This window comes from Puntigrus tetrazona, chromosome 15 (assembly GCF_018831695.1).
Source record: "Puntigrus tetrazona isolate hp1 chromosome 15, ASM1883169v1, whole genome shotgun sequence".
NCBI lineage: Eukaryota > Metazoa > Chordata > Actinopteri > Cypriniformes > Cyprinidae > Puntigrus > Puntigrus tetrazona.
The window spans coordinates 16,821,231-16,835,703 of record NC_056713.1 but is presented as its reverse complement, the minus strand read 5'-3'; the positions used below and the strand labels follow the sequence as shown (position 1 = coordinate 16,835,703).

The window sequence follows — 14,473 nt, the reverse complement described above, 5'->3', positions numbered from 1 at the left end:
AATGGCAAAAAAATGTTTGGTATTTGGCCTACAGTGATCTGAATATCTAGGAACATTTAATTAGCAATTTATCACTTCCTTTTTTCCAAGAATTTTCATTTTGGTGTATCCCTAGTGTCATAACTTTTATTGTCCTGCTCTCTAGAAAGATTTAAGTAGTAAACAAGCCTCCGCAAGTTTATTTTGCAGAGTAAGGTGATTTCAGCTCACTGTTAAAGATCTCAAATGATAGCATTTTCTCTCCATCCCTCTCTTTCCCTGTCTTTCACTCACAGCTCCCAATTAAAACAGGACAGCAGAGCACCCACACCAAAGTGAGTACAGAGCACAATAAAGAATGCTTGATCAACATCTCCAAATACAAATTTGCAAAATCCTCTGCCCGAAAGCTGAAGATGGGTCATCACTGGGTCTTTCAGCAAGATCTGACCAAAACATACTCAAAAATGTAAACAACATGGTAAGTCCTTTTCTACAACATCCAAGTTTGCAGAGGAGAGGAGTCCACAATTCTAGTCATCTCTCTTTCTGTGTTCTCTAATCTTGTGAAACATTATAGGAGAAGAACTGCCTTATATCCAAGATGGCAGATAAATGTTTAATTATTTAAATTCGTTATTTAGAACAAAACTGTAAAAATAAGTAAAGCACATTTTAACCAGGGTGCCTGGAGGGCACTGTATATGGCAAAAAAATGTTTGGTATTTGGCCTACAGTGCTTTTACTAAATGGTTCCCTAGTGTTGTCCTGCTCTCTTTTATGTCCTTTGCAGGAACATGATCCTGTCAAGCTCTGCTCCCAATTGAAATCACCAAAGTTACAGAGCACAATAAAGAATGGAATTGTCTTCTAATCTTGCTAATGTCACAAATCTGTATGTTTTGTTCATCTGCTGTGAGGATCTTATATCAAGATGGCAGATAAATGTTTAATTATTTAAACTGCCTGAGAGAACTCTTTTAAAAACCTCTACCTCTCCCAGCTGATTATCCTGGACACACTGGAGAAGTGTCTGGCAGGGGTGAGCAGATCATCCTATCTCACAGTGAACTTTGTCCGACCTGTTGCTTGTTTTGACTGTCTTGCGTCCTGCTTTTCTTCCTTTCTGTGGTTTCACCTTTGTTGCTGAATGCAATGCGAAATTGCTTTACAATCACAATTGTTTAATTATTGCCTGTCCACACCCTGATGTAAAAGATAGCGTGTATTGTATTATAGTTTTTTATATATTGAAAGTAACTTTTAGAAGAAATCTAAATGGTTCGAACTGTTTTTTTTTAGCAATTGTTTTCTGATGTGATCTTGGCTGTGTTAGTTTCATTTACCATGCTTGGCTGTAGAAATAAACTGAATGTGGTGAAACTGGAACTGCTTCATAGCAACGTGGTTATAGAAAATGACTCAACACCTTGGAATCTCAACTATCAAACAAACAGAATAAACTATGCTATGGTATGATAGAAACTAGCTGTACACTACCTTCCAAAGATTTGGGATGAGTGGAAATTCAAAAGTCACATTAACAGAATTGTTAATGTTAGATATTTTTTTTCTATTTTAAGTACGTTTTGTTTTATTGAAGTTTGTATTAATTGAAGGACCATCGTTTATACAGGGTTTCTAATGTTTCTTGAGAAAGCAGCATATTGATTTTATGAAGGATTCATGTGACACTGAAAACTGGAGTAATGATGCTGAAAATGTCACAAAAATAATATTTTTTGGATTTAACATGATTGTAACATGAGTTTGAATGACAGAGATATTTCCTGATCTCAAAAAGAGATTGTCCAGAAGTGTTTTTTTGATTGCTCATGAACCCGTGAAGTCTCGGATACAGAGCCCTGGTAAAACAATTAAATCTTTAGCTTTTACTCCCAGACAGAGTGCTCCGAACCGGCCCTGTCAGGAGATTATTACATTTGCAGGTGTTTCCTCGTCTTGAGATCGTCTGGATTTTCCTGTATAGATTATTAATTTTCCCTTGTCCAGATGCTACACAGCTGTTCACTGTCCTGTTTTGTTTTTGTAAAATTCTTTTTATGTCATTTCCTTTGATGCAATTGAGATGAAGAGGTATACGTGCAGTTTTCTTCCATGCTGTTCGGGATTTAATTTGTTCACTGAAATTTGAAGACCTTCACGACGACTAAACACTTTATTCATTAACTAGTTTTGGCAGTCGTGAATTTTTGCCCTGTAGTATAAAACGTCCCCTCTACCATTTGTTCATTTGTTACACATTTCAGGCTTTTAGCTGGACCCAGTATGTGTGTTGTACATTGATCCACTAATGTGTTTGTTCCATTTGTCATTGGATTTCATTTCTGCTCTTTTCTCCCCTTCCTGCATGCTGCTGATTGTGAAGCGCTTTCTACCCGCTGTACTTTTAGTCTGGTTTTCAGCTTGCAACAAACTAGATGTTATTAAACTAAAGTACAGTTTGGTATTGCACACGGTAAAAAGAAAAAGGGATAATAGTAATAAAGTATACTGTTTATTCCTGTGCATCATCAGCAACCCAAGGACTGCCTGAGGTTGGATGAGGCTATGTTGGTAAAACAGTTGCTGCCTGAAATCTGTCACTTCCTGCACTCGTACCGTGAGGGCCAGCAGCACGCTGCTCAGCTGCGCAGTTCTGCCTCGGCCGTGCTCTTCTCTCTCAGCTGCAACAACTTCAATGCTGTCTTCAGTCGTATCTCCACCAGGTACCTCTCTTAACATACTGGGGGGGTTCCACTGGGCTTTGTTCTAGGACCATTGTGTGAATCAGCCCCCCAAATACCCCATAGTAACTAATAGAAACAGATTATTTAAACACTGTAAGCCAACTATAAGTGTTTGTAATTTGCGTAAATGCTGGGCTGGAGCAGTTAAGGCCCGTTCACACCAAAATCGTTCTCAATATTAAAGAATAGCAGAGCCCACACCGCAACTATAACAGTAAAGGAACAGGGAAACAATATAGATTTTTTTTAAATTATGAACCATACAAACATTCATGGCCAATCAGAATCCGAGCTCTAGAGTTTAAAGTGGCATGCATGTTCGCTTAGAATAAACAGACAATATAGTTTGCTGGCATGGACGCTAATATTGTTATTTTTATAGTTATCGTTCTTGGTGTGAACTGTGCTTTTAAAGGCAAGTTATTAACTTTTAATGTAATGCCTACTCATAGGTTGCAAGAGCTCACAGTTTGTACAGAGGACACAGTGGATGTCCACGACATTGAGCTCATCCAGTATATCAGCGTAGACTGCTCCAAGTTAAAGAGACTCCTACAAGGTAAAGCATGCTCTTTTTTTTTTTTTTTTTTTTTTTTTTTTTTTTTTTTCTTAAATTTTTTATTCCCTCATTATTAAAAATTTCATCGTTGAGGATTAATTTTATGGGTAGACTAAAGCTGCAAAATATTATACAGCGCAAGTATTAATCCACAAATTAATGCAAATAAATAAATTATGAAAACACTATGTAATTTAATATGGTGTGGAATTGCTTGGTAACTTCCCGCACGTTCCCTTTAGAAACAGTACTCAAATTCAAATCTTTAAAAAAGCCGGCTCAGCTTGCAGTAATCAGCAGTTTGGAAAAGGTACGTGCTTTTTAAATAATACAACAGACTTTTTCTAGCTTTAATAATTCTCATCTTATGAGGAGTCGTAGGAGTAAATATATTTGATATGTTTGTGTCAGGCTTTCTGGAACTGGGTTGAACACTACCCTGATGAGTTCACTATGCTCTATCAGAGACCCCAGGCTGACATGGCCGGTGAGTGAGACAACAATTCATATCTAAACTGACTTGTTTACTAGACTGTTTATTGAAGTGTAATAGATGTGTTATAATTAGACTGTGTGCTTGCTTCTGTGTATACAGACTGTGCAGAAAAACTGTTCGACCTGGTGGACAGTTTTGCAGAAAGTGCAAAGAGAAAGGCTGCTGTGTGGCCACTACAGATCATCCTCCTCATCCTCTGTCCAGAGATCACTCAGAGCATCACCAAAGAAGTAGGGGGGGAGGAGAAAGCTAACAAGGTCAGAGGTCACGCAGTAAATTGGCCTTCTATTTCTTCACCTTTTATTTACTTTTCCTGTTGTGCATAAAGTCATTTGTGCAAAATGTATGTAGCATTGAGACTAGTAACATGCATAATTTTCTTTTTCTGCACGCTGATGGTTGAAAATCAAGCTATTTTGTTGTCTTCCAACAGAAGTCATTTGTGGACAGTTTACGGAAGGCTCTGGCTCAGCACAGCGGCAGCAGGCAGCTGACCGAGAGTGCGGCCGTCGCATGCGTCAAACTTTGCAAAGCCTGCACCTACATCAACTGGGAGGATAATTCTGTCATCTTTCTCCTAGTTCAGTCCATCGTTATGGACCTTAAGGTGAAGAGGACCGTTTTTTTTGAGTAAAGTACGGCAATGCATGTCTGAAGGTTGCTGTCTGCAGCTTTGCTCTCTTTTGTCCCCCAGGGTCTTCTGTTTAACCCTACTAAGCCATTCTCAAGGGGTGCCGGCTGCCAGAGCGCCGATGTGGATTTGATGATAGACTGCTTTGTGTCATGTTATCGCATCAATCCTCGTAACAACCAGCATTTTAAGGTAAGCTTTGTTATTGAATCAGCATTTTCAAGGACATTATAGCAAATAATAAACCATCACTAACAAGATATTTAATATTATTATTATTATCAGCTAACTTAAAATGATTGCCATAACCAACATGTTGTAATATCTGTGCAGAGTTGTTCTTTTTTTATAAAATGATTTATTTTCTAGGTATGCCTGGCCTCGACTTCTCCTCCTACCTTCCATTTCGTCCTGGTCAACTCCCTGCACAAAATTATCACCAATGTAAGGGTGATCTCTAAAAGGACGTTTACATAATTCAAAACAATATTTTAATATTAAATCAAATGCTTATAATTTTTCATTTTATATTAATTGCATGCAAATTGAGTATTGAGGATTGATCGTGATAAAATGCATTTTTTGACCACTGGCTGTGGCTCTCTTTTTTTGTGACGCTGTAAGAGTGCACTAATTTTGAAGTTTATTGTGTAATGTTTCACATTTGTTGTTCTTAGTCACACCTGGACTGGTGGCCAAAGATTGACGCCATCTACTGCTACTCCGGAGAACTGCGCACCATGTTTGCAGACACTTTGGGCAGAGTGGTTCAGAGTCTCGGCGCCCATCCACCTCTGAGGATGACATCAGTAAGACACACAATCAATTAAGCAGTTTATGAAATGTAGCGAAGCGTTGGTCTTTGTTTTTTGTTGTTACAGTATCTTTTATTTTTTGCAGAGTCTGACATTCAAAGAGAAAATGACGACTAGTTTAAAGTTCAAGGAGAAGTCCACTGACCTTGACTCGCGTTCTCTGCTGCTGGCCCTGGTCAAACTCATTCACGCTGACCCCAAACTAATGCTGCACGTGAGTGTCTGTCTGAAAATAAATATGAAGTAGTCATTTAGCTTATGTTAAATTAATGAGTTACCTTTTGTATTAAAGTTAGAGTTGTCTCTGCATATTAGGCTGGTAAAGTATTTTCATGTTGTTTTTCTGTCCAATTACTCCATTGACGTTTTTGCTCCTTTAATTCTCATAAAATGCTCTAATCCAACAGTGTTTGTGTTTTCTGATTGGTTCAAATCCTGGATTATCCAGATTAGGATTTACATGTGGAGTTATTCATTTCTTTTCCCCTTTTTTTTGCCTGAAAAAGGCTGATTCTTTTTCTCAGTTTTTCCTTGACATGATTTGACCTAAAATGGTCTGTTGTAAATATCTAAGCTCAGCAGTAGACTTGTAGTTTAAGGATGATTGTGATCAGATTTGACTCCACTAGTTGCACTCTCTTTCCATCAGAACCCAGGGAAACCAGGTCAAGAGATCCAGAACAGCACAGCTGAGCTCATCAAAGGTCTGGTCCAGTTGGTTCCTCTCAACCACAGCCCTGAGCTTTCACAGGAAGCCATGGAGGTAAGATTGTTTGTACCTCTTGTTTGTTTTTTTGTTAACTGAAATAATGTGTGTGTTTGTATGTTTATATGTATATATGTTTGTGTATATGTTTATGTGTATATATGTATGTGTATATATGTATGTGTAATTGTTTTTAAATGCGTATATGCATCTGTGTGGGTTTATATGTACATTACACACACACATTATGGTTGGTCATCCAATTTACATTCTTGTATTCTTACCCAGGCACTGTTAGTGTTACACCAGCCAGAAACTATTGAGCTGTGGAACCCTGACGCACCCATTGAGACCTTCTGGGACATCAGGTGGGTATAAAGAGATTGGTTGATGTGAAGTGGGCGAGTGGAAATTTTTTTTTGACTATATTCTCCTTACTTCTCTCTCAGCTCCCAGGTCTTATTTCTGAACTGCAAGAAGCTGATTGGACACCAGATGATCAACAGTACAGAGATACTGAAGTGGCTCAGGGAGATTCTCATATGTAGAAACAAGTTTCTCCTAAAGAACAAGGTAAACACACATTCTCAAACAACACAAAAATGAACTTGAAATTGACTTTATTTAGAGGAAATACGCTCATCAATGTCTCATTGTTCTGCAGGAGTGTGCCACACAGGGCAGTCTCATCCCCATCAGCAGACAGGCTCAGACCAAGCTGGAGGTGTGTCTCTATACCTTCCTGTGGAGTCCTGACGCGGAGGCTGTGTTGGTGGCCATGTCCTGCTTCCGGCATCTCTGTGAGGAGGCGGACATCCGCTGCAGTGTGGATGAGCTGCCCGTGCACACTGTCCTGCCCAACTACAACACCTTTATGGAGCTCGCCTCTGTCAGCAATATGATGGCTACAGGTTAGTAGTACAACAGTGTCTGTGACATAGGATTAGACTGGCATATGCCGACTTGGTAGATTCTGCATCAATGATCAAATAGACCATAGTCAATTATATTGACATCATTTGCATATGCACTTGTCATGCGAGAATTAAAATGCACTCTCTATTTAAAAATGTTGCCGCATATAGCACATGTGTGCAATAGAGACAAACGCGGCAGGCTTCGTTGCACAGCATAAGCCGCTATGCGACGTGTGCACATTGCTTGACTGTTCTTCCATTTACTCTTCCATTTAGTCTTTTACCTGTATGCATTGTCCTGAAGCTTGTGGCCTCATTTAAATGGACTTGGGTCTACTTTATGATACAAAATAGTTTGCCAACTATTTAATGCACCACATATTTGGCAACTGCAATTGTTTGGGCTGAAAATAGCAAAAAAAAAAGGCTCTTCCGATGAATAATCGAAAAGAACGAATAAATTATGCCAAACAATGACGCAATGTGATCAAATATAGGCGTGCGCTAATGCAGCAAATATGTCGGCAGTGTAAAAACATTTAAAAGTGCCTGAGAAAGACTGCTACAATCATTCATATACACAGTTGCTCTTTGTTGCATATGCATGTTCTGCTATGATCTTTGTTTAGAACAGTTTTTATTCGCAAGAACAGTTGACGGTATATTCTTTCAATAAATTCAAAATCAAGTACTGAACTAAAATGTATATTACCTACTTATTTTAACTCTTGTGTATAATGTCAAATTTATTTGCAATCGTGGTTTTCAGGGACCTTCCCTCTCTTAGTCAAGTCATGTTGCTTAATTAGGCTGCATGTTATAAATAAAACAAAATAGAAAATATAAACATACATTTTAGTTTTTCTTCTGTGTGCAGTTGTTAATTTGTTTAGATTTCTCCACAATAAGTTTTTCGGGAGTTAATGCCAAGCCCCGTGCGTATAAAATTTTTGTATTTCTTCGATATTAATGTAGCTAAAAAATTTTTATATACAATTTGATTCATGTGTTCATTTATTTATGACCATAAGTACTATTGGGAATATTTTTGTGAAACAGTTAATACCTATTTGACTAAAGAAAATAATGTATGAATACTATTGAGGATTTACTTATAGCATTTAATATTGTGATTATGCATACATTTAGTTCGTTCATTAGTAATTGTTTTGCCCATGTGAATGATTTTTAATAGTGATAATCATAAATTCTGATTAACATTATGATTCAGTGGCATGGATTCTTGAAAACAAAAAAACTGTGTCCCGCATTTCCTTTAAAATAAAAGTATATGTAAACTATATGTGCATATCTGCTTTTTGTGCATTTCAGGCCGCAACACACTTCAGAAGAGAGTGATGGCACTGTTAAGGAGGATAAAACACCCTACAGCTGGAAATGTAGAGGTAAGGTTTTCTTTGTCAATTCATGGGTTTATTTTTATGTATGTATCCCCTGAATGTATTTTTAGAATTTTTTTCTAGTGTTTTTATCTGAAATGTCTTATAACTTTGTTAATTGTATACCTTGTGTAAATTAGAGATCGCCGTAAAACTAGCATTGATGCTGTTAAAAAGTAAATAAATAAATTGTCAACTTAATTTAAGATGTAATCAGTTTTTTCCCAGGTATTAATTGCTAATCGTATCGATCCGTTGCAGCTTCTCTATATTTTTTCATTTTAGTTGACTCAAATTTGACCTTTTTTAATCTTAGGCATGGGAAGACACATATGCAAAATGGGAGCAAGCTACTAAACAAATACTCAACCACCCGAAAAACAAAGTGGAAGATGGGCAGGTAGTTAAAAGAGCTCTAGTCAGTCAGGTATATAGCTTTTTCCCCCACTTAAAACTTTTTCTTCCTCTGTCCTCAGGAGTGGATCAACATGACTGGTTTCTTGTGTGCCCTGGGAGGGGTTTGTCTCCAACAGCGCAGCACCCCTAGCCTAGGCACCTACAGTCCTCCCATGGGCCCCTTAACTGAACGGAAGGGCTCCATGATCTCTATGGGCTCTTGTGAGGTGAACAGCGAGACGTCTCTTAACAGGTTTCTGGACCGTTTGCTGGGTCTCATGGTCTGTACACATGAAAAGGTTGGCGTGCAGATTCGAACCAACGTCAAAGACCTCGTAGGACTGGAGCTCAGTCCAGCTCTTTACCCCATGCTCTTCACCAAGCTACGCAACAGCATCGGACGGTTTTTTGAGACCCAGGGTCCGGTAAGAGATGATAATTGTGGAATACAGTTGTAGGATTAGATATCATCTTAGAAGTAGTGTACTTTATATTTTTGTTTCATATATATATATATATATATATATATATATATATATATATATATATATATATATATGTATATATATGTATATATATGTATATATATATATATATATATATATATATATATATATATATATATATATATATATATATATATATATATATATATATATATATATATATATGTATATATATATATATATATATATATATATATATATATATATATATATATATATATATATATATATATATATATATATATATATATATATATATATATATATATATATATATATATATATATATATATATATATATATATATATATATATATATATGTATATATGTGTATATATGTATATATATATATATATATATATATATATATATATATATATATATATATATATATATATATATATATATATATATATATATATATATATATATATATATATATATATATATATATATATATATATATACACACACACACATATATATATATATATATATATATATATATACACACACACACACATATATATATATATATATATATATATATATATACACACACACATATATATATATATATATATATATATATATATATATATATATATATATATATATATATATATATATATATATATATATAACACATTCAAAACATAAATGTCATTCTCTTAAAGAACTGGCTAATATTGCACTCAAAGAAATGTTTTATTATTAATAAAACAGGAATTTCATAAAGAAAATAATTGTAATTGTAATTGTAAATCATTAATTATTTCTACAGATTTTATTGATTTTATGCTTAATATTCTATGCTGGCAACTTTTAATCATACTTCCCTAAATAGCTGTTTTGTATAGTTTTGGACACTAGGTGTCAGAATGCCAACACTATCAGATCAATCCAGGCAATGCAATTCTTTTAAATACTGTGCCAACAGCATTTGTTGATCTGTTTAATCTAGAATGATCTAACATGCATTAAACACTGGAATCTTTTGTAAATGTGATAATATTTTTTATTTTATATCATATTATCACCTCATGCTCTGCAAACTCATCGGCCACATTCTGTGCCAGCATCTTTGTTCTAAAACTTTCTAATCGCTCTTTTTTTTTTTAATCAGGTTCCCATTACAGACACAAACACGCTGTTTGTAGAGCAGACCATCGCCATCATGAAGAACCTGCTTGACAGTCACACTGAAGGAAGCTCGGAGCACCTCGGGCAAGCCAGCATTGAAACCATGATGCTCAACCTTGTTAGGTGAGGTGATTTAATGTGTCCTTTGATCTTTAAAAAATAAAATGTTAGCGTTAACATTGTATTTGCGTGCCATTTTAGGAAAAACATCAATAAGAAGTATTCCGTTAAATAATTTTCCTTTATGCTCCCTTAGGTATGTGCGTATTTTAGGGAATGTTGTCCATGCCATTCAGATCAAAACTAAGCTGTGCCAGCTAGTGGAGGTGATGATGGAACGCAGGGATGACCTCTCTTTCTGCCAAGAGATGAAATTCAGGTAAAAATGTACCTATGTATTTGATCATAAGTGCTATAAAAATTAATACTATGTAATGCTATTACAATGTAATATTTACATATTGAGAGGTCATGAGATAACTGTCTTTGATGCTTTTTCTTAGAAATAAAATGGTGGAGTACCTCACAGACTGGGTGATGGGAACCTCTAATCAAGCAGCAGATGATGACATCAAATGTCTGACCCGGTATTGTCTTTGTAGTTTCCTGCCGTTTATCATTTGTGTAGTGGCCTAAAACCTGAAAACTTTCACTTTGTTTTTTTTTTTCTAATGTGTTTGTGAACGTGTCATGCAGGGATCTGGACCAGGCGAGTATGGAGGCAGTAGTGTCTCTGTTGGCTGGTCTTCCCCTGCAGCCCGAGGAGGGTGACGGCGTTGAGCTCATGGAGGCCAAGTCTCAGCTCTTCCTCAAGTAGGATCATTCATGCAACTCTTTTGTTTTGTCTTTTAAGGTCCATTTTTAGTCCACAACCTCTTCTTTTCCTCCTTTTTAGATACTTTACGCTGTTCATGAACCTGTTGAATGACTGCAGCGAGGTTGAGGAAGATGGCCAGCAGGTTGCAGGGAGGAAACGTGGGATGTCTAGACGACTGGCATCTCTGCGGCACTGTACCGTGCTGGCCATGTCTAACCTGCTCAATGCTAACGTCGACAGCGGCCTCATGCACTCCATCGGTGAGAAACGCTGACATTTAGCGTGGATCCTACTTAAGTTGTTTTGACTGAAGCCAGTGATTCTGATGCCTTCGAACAGGTCTGGGGTACCATAAGGACCTGCAGACGCGAGCTACGTTCATGGAAGTGCTCACTAAGATCCTTCAGCAAGGGACAGAGTTCGACACGCTCGCAGAGACTGTGCTTGCAGATCGCTTTGAGAGACTCGTTGAGCTGGTTACCATGATGGGAGACCAGGGCGAGCTGCCTATAGCCATGGCACTGGCTAATGTCGTCCCCTGCTCTCAATGGGTGAGAGATATTAACAACTTAACAGTTTCGGTAAAATATGAAGACTTAGAGGTCCCATATTGTACACCTATTTGGAGTTTTATTTTAGGTGTCTTGTTTTGCTAGGGGCACGTCTAAAGGTTTATCGCATCTCATTACTATGTCTTTATGAAATAATGTCTGTGTGCATACGTATAAAATATTTGCATATAATTATGTGTTATAGTATATGCATTATTGTGATTAACTGTAGCTGATGTCACGTTTTTAGTCGCAACAGCTCATGAAAAATCACATGTTAATAAGATTTTGTCATCATTTAAATAACCTCATTTTGTTCCAGAACTGTATGACTTGCTTTATTCTGTGGACCATGAGTAGACCCATCAGTTGCGTCCAGTGTTGTTCCCAGCATTCTTTATAAGACGCTATCTGTTTAACTCTTTTGTTCAGCGAATGATGCATTGGGTGTATTGTTGGCCATTAGAGTGTTGTTGTGCTCAATGTTCTGATGGTTTTCAGGATGAGTTGGCCAGGGTGTTGGTGACACTGTTCGACTCTCGCCATCTGCTGTATCAGCTGCTGTGGAACATGTTCTCAAAAGAGGTGGAGCTGGCCGACTCTATGCAGACCCTCTTCAGAGGAAACAGCTTGGCCAGCAAGATTATGACCTTTTGCTTTAAGGTAATGTGAAACGGTCTCGGTCGTAGCTTTTTTAATTTTTAATTCAGTGACGGGGAAGCTAATCCTTAATCTGGATTTTCGGTGGGTTTTTCAGGTGTACGGCGCTGCGTATCTGCAGAAGCTTCTGGAGCCGCTGTTGAGAGGAATTATTACCACACCGGAGTGGCAGCAAATCAGTTTCGAAGTAGACCCTACCAGGCATGTTTACCTTCTTAAACTCATATTGTTAATGATGTTTAGTTCAGTCTAGCTTTTACTTCAGCATAGAATGCTATTTAGAGTCTCGGAGGAGAAGAAAAAGCAGTGCTTTATTGATTTATTTACTGTATATCACACTGCTGCCGCACAGATCTAATATAAACATGCGATTTCTTTCCAAGCTGTTTAACTTCACAGACGCAGCAGACTGTTTTAGTGAACTAGTGTGTATTTGACAGTTAAAAAAAAGAGTTTATTACACATGCCATGTGACAGACGCTTTTTCTGTGTGCATATTTCGCACTTGTGCACTCTAAAAACCACATATGAGAAGTTAAAACTAATATGGTTGATTTCAAAACTAAACTGTTGTTTTTTTGTCAGAATATCTGAGGTACGTGCATGAAAACAGCGTATTTCTGCTTCCACTCAAATTAGGCATTTTTAAAAAGATATAATTATCTATGAGATTTTTTTTTGTGTCGTCACATTTTGGGTACAGCAGAGACTGATACTGATATAAGAAGTCTCCTTTAAAGGTCTACATTTCAGAGTAGAATTACTGGCTATAGCATTGTTTTTCAGAGAAATAGTTTTTCTAAAAATATTCAAAACATAAAAATTTTTTTCTTGACTTTTAAAAGAGTCAAAAGCTTAAGGAGTTGTTCTTGATGTACACTCTTTAAAGAAGAGTGAAACGATTAACGCTCTGTCTCCTCTTAAGGCTCGAATCAGCGGAGAACCTGGAAGAAAACCAGAAGAACCTGCTGCAGATCACAGACCGCTTCTTCTTGGCCATTATCAACTCTTCAAACGAGTTTCCTCCACAGCTGCGCAGTGTGTGCCACTGTCTGTATCAGGTATGCTCAATTTATTTATTTATTTTTTTTACACACCATTGTTACTGCATCCTCTGAATGACTGCATTGTGGCTGTCTTTCTTGCTTGGGCATCCACTGACCAGTCTTCCAGTCACTTCTAACAAGAGTACCTGCTCTTATCCTTTCTCACGCCACTGCTCACCTCTGTCTGTCTGTATACGAATATAAATTTAAATGCCCATATCTCCTTCAGATACACGCTTGAGATACATTCAAAAGTCTGGGGTTGGTAGAATTTATTTTTTTAGTTTTTTTTTTTAGCAAATATTGTTAAATAGTATTTATTTTTTATGCATGTCAAAATCACTCAATCCTTCAGAAATCATTTAAACATGTTGACTTGGTGCTCTTAATATCTGCGTTGTCCTGCCTAATATTTTTTTGTAGAAATCATCAGGATTGAACAGCATTCATTTGAAAGAAAACTGTCTTTATTGCTTTTATCAATTTTATGCATCCCTGTTAAATAAAAGCAAAGTTCTTACTGACCCCACACGTTTAAAGGTAACCCCATAACTGGGTTCCAATAGGGTTATTTTTATGCTGCTATTATAATGTTTGAAATAAGGGATAAGTAAGAATGTTTAAAATCTTACTGTTGTTATTAAATGCTTTGTTTGAAGGGAAAAATGGGATTGTGGCATTCAAATTGTAAGCACTTTAAATCATATATCAACTTGTTAATACTGACTGGGTTTATGGAGCGATGTTGAGATGACTTTCATATCAGATCCTTTATACTTCCTGTATCCCCATTAAAATTTAATCAGAAAATTTTTAAAAATGGCAAAAAGAATATCTGCTGAATTATTTACTGCTCTACTTGCAACAGCAGGCATTTGGTAGTTTGGTAAGGAAACATTTTGCTAAATCTTGAAACTGTATTGTTATATCTCACAAGCAGGTATGCAGGTAATGGCAATTCTTACGGCTGCAATAATCCATATTTGTATCCCACGTTGGGCTTGATATTTATGCGATATTAGTACTTAGCGGTGTATTCAGCCTACAGTTGAAATCACTTCCACTTGAGCTTGCAAAAACGTTTATTTTGTTATTTTTCA

At 36.6% G+C, this 14,473-nt stretch overlaps 1 protein-coding gene across 10 annotated transcripts in view; it reads left to right on the top strand.

Annotated features, from left to right (window-relative positions):
- Nucleotides 1-14,473, top strand: part of nf1a (neurofibromin 1a) — a 56,714-nt gene that overhangs the window by 6,035 nt on the left and 36,206 nt on the right. For 8 of the 10 annotated variants that reach the window (XR_006252673.1, XR_006252674.1, XM_043259064.1 and 5 more), the window contains exons 1-27: nucleotides 968-1,021; nucleotides 2,518-2,708; nucleotides 3,182-3,288; nucleotides 3,531-3,598; nucleotides 3,700-3,775; nucleotides 3,884-4,041; nucleotides 4,218-4,391; nucleotides 4,479-4,607; nucleotides 4,785-4,859; nucleotides 5,093-5,224; nucleotides 5,316-5,444; nucleotides 5,880-5,993; nucleotides 6,225-6,304; nucleotides 6,386-6,509; nucleotides 6,601-6,847; nucleotides 8,186-8,259; nucleotides 8,570-8,653; nucleotides 8,730-9,074; nucleotides 10,283-10,422; nucleotides 10,556-10,678; nucleotides 10,803-10,886; nucleotides 10,996-11,112; nucleotides 11,195-11,376; nucleotides 11,456-11,667; nucleotides 12,169-12,330; nucleotides 12,425-12,528; nucleotides 13,253-13,388. Coding sequence is in view for 8 of the 10 variants with exons in the window: in XM_043259064.1 (XP_043114999.1) it covers nucleotides 2,551-2,708; nucleotides 3,182-3,288; nucleotides 3,531-3,598; nucleotides 3,700-3,775; nucleotides 3,884-4,041; nucleotides 4,218-4,391; nucleotides 4,479-4,607; nucleotides 4,785-4,859; nucleotides 5,093-5,224; nucleotides 5,316-5,444; nucleotides 5,880-5,993; nucleotides 6,225-6,304; nucleotides 6,386-6,509; nucleotides 6,601-6,847; nucleotides 8,186-8,259; nucleotides 8,570-8,653; nucleotides 8,730-9,074; nucleotides 10,283-10,422; nucleotides 10,556-10,678; nucleotides 10,803-10,886; nucleotides 10,996-11,112; nucleotides 11,195-11,376; nucleotides 11,456-11,667; nucleotides 12,169-12,330; nucleotides 12,425-12,528; nucleotides 13,253-13,388 (3,534 nt within the window). In the remaining 2 variants the exon portion in view is untranslated. Of the gene's footprint in view, nucleotides 1-275; nucleotides 371-403; nucleotides 461-952; nucleotides 1,022-2,517; nucleotides 2,709-3,181; nucleotides 3,289-3,530; nucleotides 3,599-3,699; nucleotides 3,776-3,883; nucleotides 4,042-4,217; nucleotides 4,392-4,478; nucleotides 4,608-4,784; nucleotides 4,860-5,092; nucleotides 5,225-5,315; nucleotides 5,445-5,879; nucleotides 5,994-6,224; nucleotides 6,305-6,385; nucleotides 6,510-6,600; nucleotides 6,848-8,185; nucleotides 8,260-8,569; nucleotides 8,654-8,729; nucleotides 9,075-10,282; nucleotides 10,423-10,555; nucleotides 10,679-10,802; nucleotides 10,887-10,995; nucleotides 11,113-11,194; nucleotides 11,377-11,455; nucleotides 11,668-12,168; nucleotides 12,331-12,424; nucleotides 12,529-13,252; nucleotides 13,389-14,473 lie in introns of those variants that run through there. The other 2 variants (XM_043259070.1, XM_043259069.1) reach the window with 2 other exon arrangements.